The 20,765-nt window shown below is 47.0% G+C and overlaps 1 protein-coding gene across 3 annotated transcripts in view; it reads right to left on the reverse strand.

The window, feature by feature from the left end:
* Window positions 1-364: 364 nt before the first annotated feature.
* The window catches only part of DYSF (dysferlin), a 100,241-nt gene continuing 79,840 nt past the window's right edge, over window positions 365-20,765 (reverse strand). For all 3 annotated transcript variants that reach the window (XM_010580810.1, XM_010580809.1, XM_010580808.1), the window contains 6 exons: window positions 19,415-19,556; window positions 9,459-9,558; window positions 7,637-7,815; window positions 6,818-6,927; window positions 6,318-6,465; window positions 365-403 (listed from right to left, as the gene is read on the reverse strand). In XM_010580810.1, coding sequence (XP_010579112.1) covers window positions 365-403; window positions 6,318-6,465; window positions 6,818-6,927; window positions 7,637-7,815; window positions 9,459-9,558; window positions 19,415-19,556 — 718 coding nt within the window. The remainder of the gene's footprint in view (window positions 404-6,317; window positions 6,466-6,817; window positions 6,928-7,636; window positions 7,816-9,458; window positions 9,559-19,414; window positions 19,557-20,765) is intronic.

The raw sequence follows: 20,765 nt of genomic DNA on the forward strand, positions 1-20,765 counted from the left end.
CACTCACAGACTATATATGAAAAGGTCCTTTTCTCCCCCACCCTTTTCAGTTTTGCACTGGTATTCAAGCTTTACAAATCAGAGCAGCTTAACGAAAAAAAAAAAAGACAGACAAAGAATTAAAATAAGGAATATTTCAGAGTAGGTATTTGTTTACATGCTGCTTCCGAGGTGAGTGCTGTAGGTGGGATTCTGCATACTGCACCAGGGTAAGTTGTATCTTCATTTTAGCAGCAGCCTAGGGCCTGAGCGAGGCTGTTCATTCTCCATCTCTGTCTGCAGATGTGATCCAGTGCAGAGCCACAACTTTTTTCCAAAATCCCCAGGCAGGCACCGGACCTTTCAGGCGTTTTCCAGCACAGCTTCAGTTGAAAGGTTTCACCAGTTTCATAGCAGCATAGTTCTAGAGGGATGGAAAAACAAGGAGAGAAAAAAAGCTGATTTGAAGCAGGTACAGCAGGGTGGCATATGGAGGTTAAAGGATTTGGGGGGGCATAGCACAGAACTGCAGATGGGGCTGCATTCAGGACAGGCATGATGGCCAAGCTCCAAGCCCCGGTCTGCAGAGGCAGGAAAGCAAAAAGTGCATTCCCACTGGCAAGGACAGTAGAAGCCCAAGACACATGAGAAAGCAAGTCTTGCCTTCTTCCAGTAGAGGCTACTGGTCACAAGCACCAAGCAGTGAGCACCAGGAGTCACTCCTGGACTTTGATTGCTCCTTCCACCAGCTTTTATGATAAATTTCCACCTCTTCATACCCTCGTAAGAAATTTGGCACCTCCCCACCAGCACCAGCCCCGTGCCCACAGGCTTTTCTTGCAGGTGAGGAGACACGTCCAGCTCTTTGCTGAGCTGCTGCAGCCTCCCCCTCCCCTCTGGCTCCCGGTGCCCCTTCCCCTCCCTCTCTCGTCGTGCTGCTCCCCCACAAACCCGGAGGCTGCACTGACTACCCATGCCCTGACCTCGCATCCTTATGGCTCCTTCTCCCCACGATCCCCCCCAAAACCGGTGACCTCCTCTGCTCTGCCTGTTGGGTTGGACCCTTTGGAAAGGGGCCCCGGTCCCCGAGCATCCACCAAGGTGGGCCATGATGTTTTCTGGAGAGCTCTGCTTTCCACAGGCCAAAACCTGTGCCCAGGATCACACCAGCCATCACCTGGTCTGAACAGCACCAGGACAGGACTCGAGCCCTGCCCCATCCTGATTTAGTCTCTTAGTGCAAACCCAGCCTGCAGGTCCATGGACTACCTCCAAAAAAATCTGCCAAAGGCAATCAAGAAAGGCAAACCTATTGCTGATTTTTTTTTTCTCTGCCTTTTCCACATCCCTTAACACCTCAGCCATCTGTCTCAGCGTCAGCATTTGGTGTGGGTTTTGTTCCCAGGAGCAGACACCCCAGGGAAGACCTTCCTGTGCCTGTTTTCTGGGATCTCTACTGTCCCTGTTATTGCACAGTGAACTATGGGGCTGCCATGGAAAATGAGGCCTCACAGTATTTTAGCTTATTATATGTGCAATTCCCTCTTTGAAAGAAGATGACAGCACTGTGAAAAAGAATAAGCTGTGTAAACGCTGCTTATCAAGACCACAATGAAAATACAGACGGAGATGCATGCTTAGGTCATTTGGAGAGAGCTATATTTAATGTAGCTCTGATTCAAACCCCCACGACCACATACTAGCCAGTTTGGAAGTCCCTCCCAAGCATATTGAATTTAATTGGTACAGGATGTTCTATCGCTCTGTCACTTGAAAAAAACAACTTTGGAACAAAGCATAGTGCTAGTTACCAGTAAGATCTTTGGAGGAACGGTGGAAAAAAAGAAAAAAAACCAAAACACAACAAAAGTAAAGTCTGACCAAAGGCATCTTGATAAATTACAACGTGTAGCAAATTATAAGGCAGTTTGCCAACTGAGGATTTCTAATAATGCCATAAATCAAGCAAGCAAAGTTAGGGCAGTTTACCAGAAGTCATTAGAAAAGCCTCCAGTGACATATAACCTTCGAATTAATTACCAATCCATTTGTCTTTCAGAGTCTATCCTCCAAAATACTCCTTTTTTTTTATGATTTGACTGGTTGCATTCTGGAGGGTAGCAAGTTTTCTGTCCAGCTATGAATTTGTATTAACAAAGTGTTGAAAGCCAAGCAGGATTATCAATCAGCACAGAACGCGAGCTGTAATTAGAATTAATGGCAATGGAAGCAACGCTGGGCTTGCAGAACACAAACAGAGCTTTAAAAGGTAGTAAACATTTTCATGGTGCTGCAAAGCAGAGCTGACTCCAGCTGGAAGCAGCGTTACATTTTTCTATGGTGGTAGCCACTAAAATCTTTACAATAATCACTGCTTCAGGGAGATAACTTCACCGCCGTATTCCCTATGCGTTATGGATGCAGAAACCCAGGCTGAGCTTTTATAACCTTTTCTTCTGACCTTGAGTCTAGCCCAAGACTTTCATTCAACCGTTCCCACAGCAGAAGGCAGAGCTCTTATCAGCTATGGCAATGTCAGATGACAAGTCCATCAAAGTCACTGGACCTTTCCAAAAAGCCCCACAGCGTGCCATAAATGAGCACCGCTGGACAGAAGCATAGGGTGGAACCAGAGCATATCTTGTAGAAAGACATTCAGTCTCAATACATGGACGCCCTGAGCAATGACGAATTTACCACAGCCTCTGGCAAACTGTTCCAATGGTTAATTACCCTTCGTCTCAAAAATTAGCATCCTATTTCCACTGGAATAGTTCCTCTAACTTCAACATCCAGCTACTGGATCTCATTATACTTTCGTCTGTTGTTTAAGGAGTCTTCTGATGTCAAGTTAAATCTAAGGACTGTCTAAAGAAATCATATAGGAAATATCCAGGGAATGCTGTTCCCAGAGTTCTAGCTTGTACAGACCATAATGACAACCACTCTGCAAAGAAAGCTAAGGCAAACCAGCCAGTAATCTGACACTAAGACTGGGTGGAAGAGCCCAAGTAAAAAAATTAAGAACCTCAGAATATCAGATTTTTCAACATTTTTTCCCATTTTTGTAAAACTAGAAAACTTTTTTTATGGAAATTTGCAATACCATGCAGTTTTCCACCCAAACCCAAAAGGCTTTTCAGTTGGAAATGGTCTCTCACTCACTAAAACAACTTGCTTTGTAAACAGTTGCACTAATGATGATTTCTTATGGATTTGTGCCTAAATTTTCTATACTGCCATACTCCCAGCTCCCCACAAATCTTGATGAACCTCCACGTCATCCTGAAGCACTTCCAGACCCTTCCCCTCTTCTGCAGGCCTCCCCTTGATCCTCCCAGGGACCCCAGGTCCCACCAGGGCAGCCACAGCACATTCCCTGGCTGGAAAACAACTGCTGGTTGCACAAAGCTCTCCTGGGAAAGAGACTCTGAAGAGGACCCAAGAGGAGGAATGGGAAGATCTTTATTCCAGCCCATGATCCATCACACGTACTCTGTGTCCTGAGGACAGCAGGAGCACAAAGGCACCACATCTTCAAGGGTTTCTGATTCCATGAAGTAGCTCTAAAGGCTATTTTGCAGAATATTCTGCAATATAGCCTCTAGAAAATACTTCCCAGGGGTGTAAAGCATTTTTCGATAGGTATTCTGAACAAGATCAAGCCATTGGCTTCTTCATTCACAGAGAAGCCTGAGCTTTTGGGAACCAATGTTTTTGGGCACTACTGTTGGGAACCACAGACAGCCCTTCGCCGTTTCGGGTGGAAGCACACAACTTTCAAATGGAACATTTGCTCCTACTCTCCAGCTACTCTGAGCACAAAGCTGGGACTGTGGTTGGAACCTTTCGGCACTGTATGGGGAATAGAAATAAATAAAAAAAAAATCCCATTTGTATACCAAGAGCCAATGAAAATGCCCCGGGTTCATTTTCGGAGGGGATTCCTGTCTGTCTGTGATGGAGGGTGACCTGCGCAGGGTTAGCTCAGCTCATGGGACCGTTAAGTTTCCCAGGGCATATTGTGGACAGAGATTTCTCAGGTAAAAGATTTCTTCCTTCGGTATCCTCAGGCAGAGTCCAAACAGGATAAGATTTGGAGCCAGGGCTCAGACTTCTCTGGCAGCATCTCGTACGTGGTACATAATGCTCCTAGGTGGAGAGCCTGTACGCAGGCAGGGCATTCAACCTGCAGGCAGGGACATTCAACCTGCAGGCAGGGACATTCAACCTGCAGGCAGGGACATTCAACCTGCAGGCAGGGACATTCAACCTGCAGGCAGGTCCCAAGGCTCCTGCTGAGCCAAGGACCAGCTGCTGAAAAGCAATGACCAGAAGGACCCTGGAGGTCCCAACAAGCAGAAAGCTGTGGAAGAGCTCTTCATGCAAGGCCATAGCTAAAAGGGCAACAGAAGCAGGAAAATAGTAACTTCACCTCTGTTTGCCCCCCCTTAGCATCCCTGTATCCCTGTTCTTTACCCTCTGCCTGCTCAGACTGATGGTCCCTGTGCCCTAACAGGATTCCCTTGAGGCTTCCCTCCCATGACACATCCCTTTGCCCAGGGTGAGAGGGGCAGAAGACACACAAAACCCCTCTACCTGCGGCATGGGACCTCAAAACTGCACGTGTAGTGGCAAGATTACATATACAGTGCTAAATGCAGCAAGGTCCTTATTTTAAATGGGACCTGATGGTGCTCCTGGCACACAAATCAGAACAGAAGTGAGGAAGGATTGTTTTTCCATGCATTTAATCAGGGATGTAATGGTGAGCCCTGCCAAAGGTCAGGATGCCAGGGGCATCCTTCATAGCAAGCCATCACCAGCGCAATTGCCAAATTTAGTGCCTGATGAAACGGGTAAGGAACTAAATCTCCAAGTCGATACAGAACCAGTGACCTCAAAAATCTAAGGGAAGCTGGCCAAATACATAAAAACAGAAAAATTCCATGAAACATGGCCTTACTTTTTCAAAATATGACTAAAAATTGACCTGACCAAAATGAAATTAAATACAAGAACATTTAGCTAGGAAAAAGGGAAAAATCCCAAGTAATAATGAGTGTAAATCAGTATTTATAGTTTGCGAATATTTTCTCCTCTCAATCTTGTTTTTATATGATACCACTGGAACAAAGGCAAAGCCAGTTGCATCTTCAGGGAAACACTGAGTTCTTGGTCGAAAAGGCTTGGTTTCTGCTCCTTGACATAAAGGGGAGTCTCCAGGAATGGCTCCAAGTACAGGGCAGGGAGGAGGCAATTCAGCACGAATCTGCACTTGCACAATTATTTCCTCCTTCATACTACTTAGCACCTCCAGAATCATTTCTCCAGCAGAAGTATCCCAGCCCTTCCCATGGATACGAGGATATAGAGATGGGGAGAGCCATGATCTAATCCCATCCCCTTTTTTCTCAACAGGAACAAACGAGCGTGCATGACTTCAAATCATCTGAAAGTGATTACGATGGTGAGGAGAAATTCCACACCTCGCTTTTTGGTTGCACGTTGCAAGCACACAAAGCCATCTGCAAAAGGCAGCCACATTCTCTCACATGAAGTTATAAATTACTCCGAGTTATTTTATGAAAAAAAAAGTCATATACAAGGAGCAGAATTTGTTAAGTGCTGGAAAGAGAGAGGCGGGTCATTTTTCTTATCAGTCTGAGGGGAGGGGAAATGGCATCCAAGAGCTGGTATGAATTATTCCAGTGCTGTAGAAACAGAGGAGGATACAAAACCCCATCCTAAGCCAAACTGGAAGGCCAGGACTCCATTATTTATTTATTTTGTTTTGTCAGTGGAACTGACAGTAAGGCAAGAAAAAGCCACTTTCTTGATTAATGAGGCGAAAACCCTCCCCTTCACTTCAGACATTACATCGGTATAACGTGCTCCAAGCCTTGATAACAAGAGACAGGGCTGCCCAAACACCTCTAAACTCCCTGCATCTTTAAACAATTACAGACCGATGCGTTTTTTGCCACTACTCAGCCCTGTAAAATGTCTGCATTTCTAATTAGGCTGCGTGTTTGTCAGGGATTTTCCCACCAACCCTGCAAGACCTCCGACATCAGCAGCTCGAACCTCTTTGAAAACAATCAATTAACATCACAATTAATGGGCACAAAGAGGCGTGAGTCTGTAGCAGAGACCAGAAACGCAGGCTCTCTTTTTGACCCACCATGGTCCACCGGGTTGTTCCTCAGGGACCAGCATGGGACTTTGCAGCCACTGGGACCATCCCTGTCCCCACAGAGGCAAGTCAGCCACAGAGACCCAGGGGAACACCTAGGACCTTGGTCAGCCCGCCCTGTCCTCTCCCACACCCGTTGTACCGGGAAGGCGTAGATGAAGATTCCCAGGAAGAGCAGCAAAACGAAGAGCACGATGGCCAGGATAACCACCCACTTGTACCGCCGCCACAGGATGTACTTCAGGGTCTTGTATGGGGAGGTGAACCATAGGAAGGAGGTCTCCGGGCGCCTGGAGCCAAACAAAGTTGAGGTCACTTCTGAGTTTCACAGTGGTTTCACCCTCCTGGACCCCCAACCCCACGAGTATGCCCTGCCGTAACAAGCTGGCTGCTCACCCTGCAAACACACATCCCTCTGGGGGGACCATATCAAATGGCCTTCTCGGTGGTCCAGACCAGCCTCCCAGCCACCCTGGGTTGTCTCAGCTCACACAATCTGAGCATCAGCAGCTCAGAAACAGAGCCTACATGGGAGGAAGCCCATTGCAGACAGCAGACCTCAAACTGGGAACCCAGATTTTCAGTTTGCCCCTTGAGAACTCTGTGCCCTGGTGGTTACTTTTCCATTCAGGATGTTCTTACTTGGGGTCCTCCAGCTTGGGGTTCATATTTGGCTCATCCCGACCCACGCCAGCTGGCCGCTCTTCATGCTCTTGTTCTGCCACAATTTCCAAGGTCATTTCCAATTTGCCCTGTGTGGGTTAAACAAAACCAAACTTATAAACAACAACAAAAAAAAAAAAGGTCAGAGGGGAGAGGTGAGAAATGAATGTATGATGCAAAATACTGTTTGGGGAAAGAAAAACTACTTTGAGCATAACCCAAGCACTACCAACAAGGACCATGAGGAACCCAGTAAGAGTGGATTTCATACAGATCCCTCACCTGCCCACTACAATGTTCTCAGCTGATACTCCAGGACATCTCAAATGTCACTGACACCCAAGTTTAGCCAACCAACTCAGGCGTCTTTTGTTGAATGACTTAATTCACTGCCTGGACTCCCTTACCTGTATTGAACAGTTGCCAAAGACCTGAACAGGAGCTCAGACACTTATATTTAAATATATCAGTCTGACAGCTGGAACCTTTTCCTGGTACTTGTCACAACACAATATCGTTAAGAATAGATGTGACACAGAGTCAAATTAGGTGGCACATTCCAAAAACCACAGCAAAAATCCCACAGAACAAATAATTTCTTCTGAGACACCTGCACGGTGCTGGACAAATCCTGGAAAACATACAGCTGACAAAAGCTGGTCCAGTTTGTAAAATTTGCAGCCCAAGACTCCATTTCTTGCCCTGACCATGGCATCCTGCATGTGCCTGGCCCAGCTACGTCCCTTCTCAATGTTTTGAGTGAGTCCCCCAAGAGAAGACGTGAAGAGGCCCCCTTACCGCCAAGATCTTCTTTTGATCCTGCTCAGCGACACAGGGCCACCATCCCTTGACAGTTTTCTGCTCAAAGAGTGACACAAAGCGACCTGAAGACAAGGTCTCATCTACTAGCTCTAAGGAGCACTTCTCAGCAGTCTTGGCAGGTTTGGGCATCCTGTTGAGATCCATCTGAATGGAGCCTGCAAGGAGGAACGTTACTGGGAAGACATCTTGGTGTAACAGGTCCTTAAAAGGTGGACTCTTTCCCTGAAGAAATATTCACTCAGGGAGCTTGGGCAGACACCCACATAGCAAAGGAGAGACAGTGTGGCCCTATTTCCAAGCGTAGCGCTGGTTTTAGCCAGTGGCTCTTCCTGGGAATTGAGCACTTGGTATCACCATAGTGCTTAGGAAGACCTGAGCCATGAAGTCCTTCTAGAAGACGCTGCAAAATATCTGCTGACTTACGCAACTATATCGTTGGATGATTTGCACTGAAGTCAACCAGGCAGGCTGAGATTTTTAATGCAGACTAAGAGATTTACATGAAACTCAAATTGTACACACCCGGAGTGCAGTCAGTATAAGAGCATCGGGTAGGAGGCTTGCAGATCTCCAAATAGGCTACTTTATTGGCCCACCCGGGTGAGTAACTGCAGCAGGATACAAGAAGGATATCCCACAAAATTGATAGCTTCCTTCTCAGACAGAGTGATCCAGTAATTAGCACATTCATCTAGCCTTCAGGAAATCTGAGCTCAATTCTCCAAGTTTTAGTTGAAAGTGCCTGCATTTAATTTACATTGCTACACCAAACTTACAGTTGGGAATGGCCAAGAATGTACACAAGGTCGGGTCCTGTGGCTCAGCTGAGGGACAGCAGCTTTTTACACTGCTGTGGATGACTCACATTCAGTATCGTGCCTGTATTTGTAGCTTTTCTGTGCCACAGATTCTTGCAACCAGTGACAATGACAGCACAGATCAGGTTTGCTGTGAAACACTTCTGAAGTCCATTAACGAAAAGTGCTTTACAAAAGCCAAAGACCACTTCTATTTGCTGGAATTTACAGAGAATTAATGTTGGCAGTCAAGAGCTCCTGAGGTACAGAGCCAGAGCTGGAAAATGCACCTTGGAGAAGTTATTTCAGCACTCAGCCTAGGTAATTAATCAAAGACAGGATTTAAAAGGATCTTGATCACATACTTCCTCAGTGAATCTTTTGATATTTGAATTTTTTTTAGTGGCAAAAAGAAAGGTCAAACAAGATCCAACCAAAAAAACCATAATGCTGGAGCCTCCAGCTTCTGCAGATGATCTGCTGTATGGCTCTGCTATCATTCCTGTCAGAAGTTTTTGGTTTTTTTTTTTCTTGACCTAAACCTAGCTTTCTGAGGATGATAAATGAGGCTAGCACTGAAAAAGACAAGTGTTGGACTGAGTTGTGTTCCTGTCTAAACATCCCAGGTAAGGCAAGGCAGGTCAGTGATCCTGCCTGGTGCTCTCAGCTCAAATACACAGTTAGCCCTGATGAGCACATTCCAGCACAGACTCAGATGAGTCACGGGGAATTGGGGCCTTCCTGGAAGGTGGTGGCTCTGTTGGACTTGATGATGCTCTCAACATTATGTCAGCCCAGGAACAGGCTGCTGCAGGCTGAGACTGGAAATCTGCCTAATACAAACCACTTATCATCAGTCCTGAGCTTATGCTGACACTGAATCCTGTTCAGTGGCTTAAACTGGTCTTGTTACACTTTCTTCGTATCCTGAAAGGATTCAATAATTTTTTCCTCCTTGTCTGCATCAGCAGGGATGGAGCTAAAAACCTCTCCCCACTTACCCAGGTAGTCATCAAAAGAGAACTTGTCATTGTCCCAGATCTGGAAGATAAGCTGTGGTGGAATCTTGTTTTCTGTCTTGTCCAAGCTCCAGAAGTGCTCCTAAAATCACACCGGAAAAGAAACCAAGGAAAAATAAAAGGCTCGTTAGTGGAAGTGGGCAGAGCCTGGCTACTCTCATCTCCCAGCAGTGGAAGTCCTGTAACATAAAGCTCTTGGTGTGTCCTGCTCCAGTTCTGCAGGGCCAGAGCCACAGGAGGACGGCACTGGCTCTGGCCAGTTCTTGGGCAAGGATGCTCAGTGGAAAACCCAAGATACTTCCAGAAGGTGAGGTGGTATCTATTTGTGTCTTAATTTAGTGACAGCATTTTAGCAAACAGGCACCGTGAGCTTGCAAATAGGATCTTTTGGAGTGACAGCATCATATTCACACGATGTAGATGAGGGTGACTCTCCAAGGTGAAGAGAGCAACAAGTGTTGAGTGCCAGTGCTGCCAAACTTCACCTTCCTCTTAATTAATGGAAAAATACAAGAAAAACACTTAAATTAGCACTTATGGTAGGCAATTCAAATACATCGCTTCCCCTTCTGCCCACCTCTCACCCCAGCTCTGCCAGCAGCCAGACCCCTGCACAAGTCTGGATCCACCATGCTCTGATCTGCTGCCAGGTCTATCATAAGCAGTTTGTCAATTCGAGACCAGCAAACACCTCTACCACCTGTAGGTAACCTGTGACTCCCAAGTTTACTTACTAAACATGAATTATGTAAAGAAAGAGACTGGTGCTTTCATAGCAGCTCACTGTGTGGTGGGTTCCTCAGTTCTCAGATGACTTTGTTCATCTTTTCTGCACATCTCCCAGGTTTCAATTCTCAGGATAGGTAAATGCTAGAGTTGGACGTGGTATCCCAGTAAAACTGCTGCTAATATTACACTGGGCTGCTGCCAGTGTAAGTACATCGAAGTTCAAGAAAGGAGAGATTCAGAGCACCAGTGAGCAGTGATGACCAGAGCCTGGCTCCCTGCAAACCAGTCAAGCAGTGGCACTGTGACACCTGATTTCTGTCCTTATAACGTGAGATCTGTCACTGTCTATATGCCCCTCTCATTTCTATTAGATGGGCAATTTTTTGTCTATTCCCTGCCACTAGAGCTGCTATGACAACCTGTGGAAAGGTTTTGCAGCAGTCCCAGAAGCCTATTTGTAAAGCACCTGGAATAAAAATTACGCCGTGAGCATCCCTTGCGATTATCATCATTTACCGAGCCCTTGTGCAGTGCAGGAGCTATCATCCATCAGTTCTGCAACCTGGCCACAGGAATAAGGAATAGACACTGCCTGGGAGACAGCATCCATGTGGGAGCTCAGCAGTAGGATGAGGCAGCAATTTCTGCTATCTGCAGAGGAGATGATTTACAAAACACTCGCCCATGAGAAGTCTGCAACTGCAGCGGCCCGGTTACTACAGCGGATAGGTCAACAGCAAGGCAGATGGTCTGCCTTCTGGATAGTCAGACCAACACTCCCCAAAAAGCCAGTAAGGGGGAACACTCAAATTAGACTTCTGTAACAAGGAGGGTTTGAATCCCATTACTGTGACAATGAGCTTGCGGTCACATCATTATAATATATGGTGGATATGTGCCCATGCCACAAAATTTGCTATTTATGTGGTTGCAACCAGTAATATTTCCCAACAGGGATCTAATACCACTTTTGGGATGCCACAAGATGCCTGAGAGTTAGGACTAAGAAGTGTTAGAACAGAAGGAGAGAGACAGAGACGCACAAAAAGCCGAGGTCTTGTTATTTCTGGCTCCAGCCAAGGCTTGCAAAGAGGAGGCAGAGTCACGACCGGTGTCTACTGACAGCACAGGCTCAGAGGTGTGTCCTGTGGGCAATGCCTCCTGCCGCACTCTTGCAACATGGCAGTATCATAAACGGAACAGATTTAATTAAAACCAGGAAACTTCAGCATTATTCATGACACATACGTAGCACCATAAATTCACTGTGGTGGCTACAAGACTCTGATTCATTATATCGTGCAATATTAAAAAAAAGGAGGAAAAAAAAGAATGTGTCACACTCCATAAGAACATAAATATTCAAGCAGGGAGACTGTGGGCACTTAAATCCCATTGAAACTGGTTTCACTTTAAGAGATCACCCTGGACGGTTATATTTCAATTTAGCTCCGTTCCCCGCCTTGCTTTGGAAAAACATGCCAGCATTTTTGCAATGGAGCATTTTATTTATGCATTTTAAATATTTTATAATCTAGAAAAATAAAATAAAGTCAATGGAAACTTCCATCTCTGCCCCTCTGCTCATTGCAATGTATTAAAATGTATGTTTATCCAAGGCGGGGGGGATGTTTTCCCAGCTAATAAGTCATTTTAAATTAAAACTGCTAAAAAGGGAAAGAGCTTATGGGGATTCTTCCCTTTCCCATATATTGGTTGGGTCCTGCACTGCAGAAGGGTTGTTAGTCATCCAGAGAAGAAAGCCTCCGGGAACCACGTATCCTTGCCTAAAGAAGAAGGCGGCCAGATGACCTCCCCATGGGTTGGAAAGGTTCATCCGGGGTCTGCGAGATGGAGAAAGACCCATCTCCCATGGTGTGCACCACAGACAGACACCACAGGCTCCTTCTAATTGCCCCATGCTGGGGCAATTCAGGCATCCCCATCTATGCTCAGCTTGGAAGAGGATGAAACATGTCCTACAGGTGCCTCTTCCTCTCCGGGGATAACTAACGTCCCTGGCTCAGAAGCAGATTTCACCACATCTGCACTCATCAGACGTGTTCATGCTCCGGGAGCATTGCTGTGCTGCTGCCTGGGTTGAAGCACCTCTCCAAGCACGTGTCGGACCTTCTCTTTGCACCGTCCCATCCACCTGAAGTTGAACGTGAGCAAAACTTCGCACCTGAGCAGCCCCTCCGAAAGGGAGTGTGGGGATGGCAGCTCTGCTCTCTGGCAAAGGTACTGCCTGCTGGAAGACCCAGTCCCATGGGTGCCCTGATGGGGAAAGAGGAGGAACCGGGAAAAGGAGCAGGCTGTTGTGAGACCCAAATTACTGCCCCGGACTCTGAGCTGCTGCAGCAATCCCCCTTCTCTTGGTGGGTTCCTTCCCCATCTGCGGTGCTGGCCGAGCTGTCCTGGGACAGGAGGAGAGCCCCTTGGACCCGGTGCTGCAGTGCCTTACGGTCATCTCTCACACAATAAAACATTACCTGGATAAGTGTCCCCCAGGACTGACCATGCAATTGCTGGCAAACATACAGGACTTTGGGGTTCCACCTGCCCTCCTCCCCATTGCAATGCCCAAGGACTTGCCCATGCCCAAAGCCAGCAAAACCCATACCCTGGCCAAGTGGATGCTGGCTGCATCCTCCTGCCTCCCCAGCACCACTTCTACCCCTGAGAGCAATGCCCTGGCTTTCCAGGGACTCCCTGCCTGATGAAGGATGACTCGGGCAGGATTCGACCCTTTCCGGGTGGCAATGCGGAGCGCGTACGACGCTAGCACGATCTGTACAGCTTTGGCCTTTCTTGTGGAAAAACACTGTAAATGTGGTTTGGCTGGTGGCGAAGCTTTCCTCCTCAGAGCCCCGTGAAGCTGGGGACACGGCGGAGCAGAGCTGGAAGGGCAGGCTGGGGAAGGAGGAATTTGATGCTGAGCGAAGTTTATGGGTCCATTTCAAGTCAGTGTGAAATTTGCCTCCGTGATTAAATCTAGCTACGAAAGTTCACTATAAAAACAACCCGCGGCAAGAAATTTATTTCCTAGCCTTTTGCAAGACATGGGAAGGAAGGGGGCTTGAATTATTGTTTGGGGGTTTGTTTTGCAGTGGGGGGGGGAGAGGGGAGGCTGGTGAATATTTTACGGTCATGAATAATGCAGCAGGGGAGGCAGGAAAAAAAAATAAGCTCATATCACTAGGAAAGTGTTGACAGGGCTGCATTTCTTCTGGGTTGCTTATGTGCTAAGGAATACAAAGTAAGGAGCAACCCCGCTTTTTCGGGGAGGCAGTGAAGCCCCAGCATGTTCGCGCCCAAGCAAGCCTGACCCATTTCAGCACGTACATGTGGGAGAGCATCAGGTCCCTCATCCCACAGCAACGGGGGAGCCCCGGCCACGCAGGAGACCCCCCTCAGAGGTCAGGCAAGAAAAGCCTCCTTTCCTGCAGGTGCCAGGACGAGCTGTCCTGCAGGGCCATCCTTCAAGGTGTTGAGAAACTGCTTCTCTGAACCTCATCCCATTGGGACACTTCATGTATTCGTAACAAGCAGACAGTTGAGAGCGCTCATTATTGCACTTTTACTGGACTGACTCGCCTCTTGGATCTCCCTGCTGTTGCCAACTCCGACAATTGCATCGCAGGTCTCGTGGCACTTGGTTTTCTGCATCCTCCCCTGATCAGGATGGCAGCTGAGCAAAATCCCAAGCGTACAGCATCTGCTGCACATTCGGGCACAGCCTTGCCAATACCTGGAGGAACACTCCAGGCGTCACCACACCATAAGTGTGAAAGAGTCATATTTGCCTTGGGGCACATACTCTCATTTCGGTCCCTGGAATCACTCACTGCAATGCTATTTTCTCAGCCTCCCATGCTTTCCTTCTGGCAGAGTTTATCAGGCTTTTCCAGGGACATGGGGCTATCCCGCTGCCATTTAGGGAGCTCCAAGACTTGGGGGCCCAGTCCTAGCCAGTTTGTGAACAACACTGTTGGACCTTCAGTTCTCAACACAGCCATGCCTTGCTCATCCCTCTCCATACATCCATTGGAAAGGAAAATTCCCAACAGTGACTCTTGTCTGAATATCAGAGAGGCTGCCAGGGCATCCCAGGTCATGCCTGCTGCCCCTGTCCTATTACAGAAGACTGTTGTGTCGTCGTATCTGCTTGTTGCAGTCCCATTAAAATACATAATATATGACTGCCTTGTCTAACTCTGCCTTCCTCTGAAAAAAAAATGTACTTGGAGCCCCTTCAAAATGTTGTATTTTGGCTAAATGTGGAAGGAAAAGGAACACTTTGTGTTTTGCTTTGCTTTCTGATGTCACCAAGAAAAACAGGGAAGGACACAATAAAGGACAGGAAACAGGAGAGGAAAAAGTCCAAAATTAAAAGGCAGTAGCCTTTTTTTTAGCTTTCTGGCACCAAAGAGGAATCAAAATTTCAATCTAATAAAATAGTAACTGTTTTTTTAACAAAAATCAGTGCTTCAAACTCAAAATTTCAAACCAAAACCAGACAGAGCACAGAGATTTCTTGGTACACCCTGGAGATTCAGCGACAAATGTAACAGAACAAGGGGATGAAACAGGGACACGGTTGCAGAAACCTTACATGCCTGCGTATTTTTTTTATAAAATTAAACACAGAGAGGCTGCACACTTACTGCAGGGTAAATTCTCGCCCTGTCTGACAACTACACGGAGCCCAGGCTGCCCATGAGCTCTCAGGTGATTTAGAGCATCGCGTTACGAGCCACCACTGCACAGCGTGAGCCCCCCCACGCAAAAATCAATTGCAACAGGGACGTCCCCGCGTGCCCCACCGCTGGCACCGGCTCCTCGTTCCCAGCTGGTGCGAATCTGCTGGGCGCGGAAAAATGCACCGGCTGATCCGCCCCAGGTGAGGGTCTGGACTGTTGCAGGTCGGAGCTGTCAGTACCAAGAAGATGTCAGGACACTACAGTGAATTTGCAGACAAAGTAACCAGAATCGATGAAACCAGATGGAGCTGGGAAAGCCTCAGCGCCAGGGAGGGAGGAATTTATTCTCGGCTCCACTCAGCAATAGAACAAAACAAGCTGTGAGTTACAGCCCCTTCTTCCCTGCTTTCTTCTCAAATGCCTTTGCACTTTTCTCTCTAGGTGGGTTTAAGACACCAAACCTCCCTCTTTCTCATATCGCTCCTGAAGACCTCTCTCTAGTATGATTTCTGGGATGCCACCAGCTGATCAGTTGTAGAAAAAACCCTTCCAAATGTCAGGTTTGTTGTTATATTCAATGTCACAGCAAGCAAACTTGGAGACTTCAGCTTCCCCTTGCAGAAACAGGGTCTCAGTTATTCAGCGAGAGATGTGCAAGCATCACCAATATCTCACAGCCACAGGGTTATTCTGGGATTATCCTATAGGACCACCTACTTCTAGCCATGTGAGCAGCAGGCACCCACCACTGCCAGATGCCAAAAGACCTCTAACTCAAAGCCAGTGTGGTTTTGTGCCCAGGTAGGTTGCAATTAATCTGCTTAAAACTTGGATGGGTCCCTTTAGTTGAAAGCACAAAGTGGAAGAAACAAAATGAATGTAAGAGCTCCTTGAAAAAGAGCCTCCCCGCAACTGCCCCAACCTTCCCACTGAATAAATCAGACAGTTGCTCGCAGTTTCTTCTACAGTAGTGGGATGGGTTCTCTTCCAATGGTTCTGTCTGCCTTTGCAAAACAAAGTATTTTGTGTTCTGGCATCAATACTTCATTTTCTTGTTGACACCTAACACCGAAGTCTAGTAACAGAACAAGTATGAAGACAACAGCTATGTTCCTTGGTCTGGTTTCTGCCAATGACATGGCATGACATGGATCTGAAATTGCCAACAATGCTCCCATACTCATTATGTTCATCTCCTGGAGTTTCTTTTACGCAACATTTTTCAGATGGCATATGAACAACCCAGCCAGGTTTTGGAAGCTTCAGCCTAGTGGTTTACTTCCAGGTCCACTCAAGCACCAATAGTTTTTAACTTGTATATTGAGATGCACTTGAAATTCTACCCTAAATGTTCATTTATGCAGATGACATTTGCTCAGACATTCAGTGTCAAGCTTTTTCTGCCCTAGAGGACATCTAGAATTCAGATTTGGCAGCCATATTCAGCTACCGCTGTAATTGGCACTTGAAGCTGAACATTTCAAAATCAATTTCATGCATTTTCCACCTCCACAGCGCCTGCGAGACGTGGGAGCTGAGTGCCTCTCTGACTGGGCGCCCAGTGAAACGTGATCCACATCTAGTCTATCTCGGCATTGCTCTCGATAGACTCTGGCTGTGCCATGACCATCTGATAAAGTTGTCTGCAAGAGTCGAGACCTGCCAGGATGAGACCTGGGGATCTAAAGTTTAAACCTTGCAGTCATCTGCTGTTCTCTCTGCTGCTCGGCAGCAGAGCATTGTACTCATCTGGGACCTGGACCTGCCTGTTCCTCCCCTACTTAAGTCAATACGCAATTTCATGCAAACCTGACAGAGGGGCTGAATCTACCTTTCTACCCCAGCTCCCCCTGTGAAGAAGTAACAGCGCTCCAACATGCAATGTGTATTGACCCTTTCACCAAAACAACTGCATGATTTGCAACCTAAGAAATTGTCTTCTTGCAGGACTCGGCAAGCTGCAAGCGTGCTGTGGCCATGCAGACAATGTGGCTTGACTTGTCCGTGGCTGCTAGGTAAAGATGGCACAAAAAGAAGCAAGAACAGAAGAAGGAAATTCTGGATAAATGCTCAGAGAGGATGTAAAGAAACATGCATTTACATATTTTCAGAAGAGCCATCCCAAAGATGGACTTCCACTTTTGTGGGGCTTTTTTTGAAATTCAGAATGGGGTAAATTCCTTTCTCAGAAGGAGATGCAAAATCTTTATAACATTGCTGCAGCAAGAGAAGATATGGATGCAAAAACATTCTGAAATGGTTAAAATGTTTAGAAAAGCAGGAATAAGAGCTTATGCTTCCAATCTGTAAGTTGAATTGATGCTCACAGGATTTACAGGCTCCTGCTTTCCCTGGAGGTGCCCCGTGGAAAGACTGAAGCCTTGAAACCCCAAGCAATCCCAGCACTTGGAAGCTTTGGAGATGAAGTTCCCAAAACTTCCAGTGCCGTGGCAAAGATTAAACCATCCTGGCTACTGCTGGCCATCCCAAGGCTTCAGGGTCCAGTTCCACCACGTGGCACCTGATTTTTCCCTGGGTTTGCAGGCTCCCAGCTTGCCCCAGACGTGCACACCAGAACTAAACATCACGGACACCCGGCTGCCCAGGGGCACCCTTGCTCTTTTGGGAGAATACTTGCAATCCAGTTTGGGGTGACCCATTCCTGCGGTCCGTCCTGCAATGACAAAGGGAGCTCCTGCCTGCGAGGAGGCGAGTGGAGCAAACAAAGGAGAGTAAATTGAAAGCTGCTTTTCTCCCAGCAGTGCTCTCTCCGAGGGCCAACACCAGCAAGGCTGGGTGCAGGTGGCTTTTAGCAGCTCAGAATTTGCCATCTGACCGTTTTGATTTAAATTCCACTTTCCATCGCCTGCGTTTAAAGTTCGGTGCATGGGCTTTTACAGCAGCAGTAATGAACCTGGAGTTCAAACAGCACATGGCGAGATCAAAAATTGCCAGAGCGGAATGTGTCCCACAAATACAAAGCATGGCTTTTCATTCATTATTTTTTCCTTTACAGAGAGGTTTTACAAGCTGTTTATTTTCTGATACAGTGTTGGCAGACATGTGGTCGGAGGAGAATCAATATCAGCACAGTGGGATGTATTTTCTTAAACGGTTTATAGGGGGGTCTTTGCTTTTTCAAAGGGGGATAATTGAATGTAGTACACACTGTACTTTTGATTTGTTTAACATGAAGCGTGAAATGGGTACAGCTATGATTCTGTCAATCAGTTTAACTATCGAGCGATTCATTTTGAAGCCAGGCCTCCTCGCGGGGATAGTCTGGCTCAAGGGATGGTGAATTCACTCAGCATCTTCCCCAACGAAGCGCCAGTTCCAACCCAGGCTCTGCTGGGACCTTGCCAGCCCCACAAAAGAAGCTGGGATGGGGGTCCCAGGTGAGCTTTGTGGATGCAGATGGTCCCAGTGCAGCGAGGTGTCTTTGTATTCGAACAAACACCGACGTTGAGTTCACAGCGGCAAAGCAGAGAGCAGGGAAAAAGACTCGGGGTTGGGTGGCTGAAGGGGTTTGAGCTTTCAGGGAGGTGTCACAAAACAAGACCGAGTCTCAAAAGCAGACACACAGATCCAACAATACTCCTCTTAATCTCCAGGTGATGAGCAGGAAATTTAAGAGAATATGACTCCCTCCCCTAAAGCATTCCTTGAGAGCCAGTCCAATTTTCACCAGTGTTTTTCCATGTAGGCAGCCGAACTCCATCCCTGTTTCCTTCCCTCTGTGCAACTCCCAGTCCACATCTGATCATCACATTGCACTAACTTATCTAAGGAACACTAAAAGCAACAGCCAGCTACAGATGTAGGAATGAGGGGGCCAAAATCACATCCACTTTTAGCTCCCCAACTGAGTACACAGCTCTCATTAGACTAAAGGCATCTTCACCCTGAATCCCAAACCAAAGCTTTTCTTCCCATCTCTGCACCAGTGGTACATCCCAACCCATGTTCCCCTACATGTCCCTCCTGCTTATCCCTTCAGGCACTTGGAGGCAGCTCCTTCCTTTCACCCCTCTTTAGGCCTTCTGTGAAGTTACTGTACAGCATGATGCCCACTATGCTGTGCTGGAGACCAGAGGTGCATACCCAACCATCCCCGTGGAAATACCATCTCCATCTTTGGAATAACCCTGTTGTTGAATAGGCATCTTGGAAGTCCCATGGAAACTGGAGAGCACTTTGACGCTGCTGCCCCAATATTCAGCTGCCTCCAGTCCAGAGGAGTCTTTCCTGGGGGGTCAGTCTCTCCAGACTCTTTATACAAAGCCACCTCTAATTCTGACCCCACAAATGTTGTATTCAAAATGTGGATTTTTTTAAACCAATTTCCCCACCTGTCCACAATTTTGTGTTTCAAATAACACAAAGGTAAGGCTGAGCTTTGCATAACTCCATTTGTGCTGCAATTGTACAGGTCTTAGATCATGCAGCACCTTTCACCCCAGAGTTACTATGAGAAGGTAGAAACGTCTCTCCAGGAACACTCACCTTTTTTGCGATGTAACACATTTGCTCAGCAGGGAGATAGTCAAAGGGGAAGACGAATCTCCAGTTGAAGTTGCCCTCTCCTCCCATAGACCTGTAGTGCACATCTGTCTTCTGCTTGTTCTCCTCGTGGCCAACCAGCCAGCTGCAAAATGCAAACACATTGCATGAAAAACTAGAAACACACCAAGGATTTTGGAGTTTGCTCAACATCCCAGAGGCCATGAGCAGGCAATAAAGTGTCTCTCATCCCTGTGGCTGCTATCTGTAGGGGTAACCTGGAGCCCATAGGAGACTTGAGAGGGAATGCAACAGTCCCTGCAGTGTTGGGAGATGAACCGGTGCTGGTGGTAGCAGCCTGAGCAGCTCTGCAATCTCTTCTCCTCCCTCCCCTGTTTTTTATGGATGTTTTAAAGACTCCACAACACCTTAAGCTCTGTCTTGAAGTTTCACTTACCCATCCATAAGCACACATCAGCTTCTAACCTGCTTTGGTGAGAGCTCCTCTCCCCTTTGCAGCCACCCCAACAAACTGACTTTGTAGTTAGCCCCTAAACCAGTCCTGTTGATGAGGCAACCACGCTAAAGGACCAAAGGACCATTTTTTTCCCTCTGTTCTCTGTCAACTTCTGAGAGATATTATGTGAAAGTCCTAAATGGCCAAGAAGTTCTTCCCCGGGAAAATCCCAGAGTGGCCAGACCTTGATGTGGCCAGGGTGGTTCCCAGCCGCTCCTGCTAGAGGCAGCTCCTCGCAGCACAGTTTCCCTCCTGGTCTAAAAGAGTTTGCGGTGGTCACTCCACAACCAGTCCAGGGGCAAAGGGAAAACTTTCCATAACAACTACTTTTTTCCAGCTGTGAGTTTTGAAACTGTGGGGTTTTCATTCTGCCCTCTTTCCCTGTCCCAGATTTTTCAGTCTTCAGCAATCAACAAAACAAAACAAAACAAAACAATAAAACATGTCCATTTGTGTATTTGGAGCCCTTCTGGAGGAAAGCCAGAAGATTCAGAGGGAATCTCTAATGAAAACAATTATCTTGCTTGATTGTTTTCCACTTAAATTGAAAATAAGGCTTTTTTGCCCAGCTATACAAATGATTCCCTCTTCTCCAGTGCCTGAGAGGAGCACATAATCCACCCCAAATGTGTTGTGGGAGACAGGGAAGAGAGGTCTACTCAAGGTCATCCTACGGTACACATCACATGCACATGTGCTACACGCATAGCGAGGGCTTGGTGGCAGTGGGAATTGTGTGATGAGGTTACACTAATAATACTTAAACTGTGGCTGGATTATTTGATTTGATCTGATAGGATGCAAATGGCAAGCCTGTGTATTTATCCACATCCCTCA

This window comes from Haliaeetus leucocephalus, unplaced genomic scaffold, assembly GCF_000737465.1.
Source record: "Haliaeetus leucocephalus isolate CR32 unplaced genomic scaffold, Haliaeetus_leucocephalus-4.0 Scaffold741, whole genome shotgun sequence".
NCBI lineage: Eukaryota > Metazoa > Chordata > Aves > Accipitriformes > Accipitridae > Haliaeetus > Haliaeetus leucocephalus.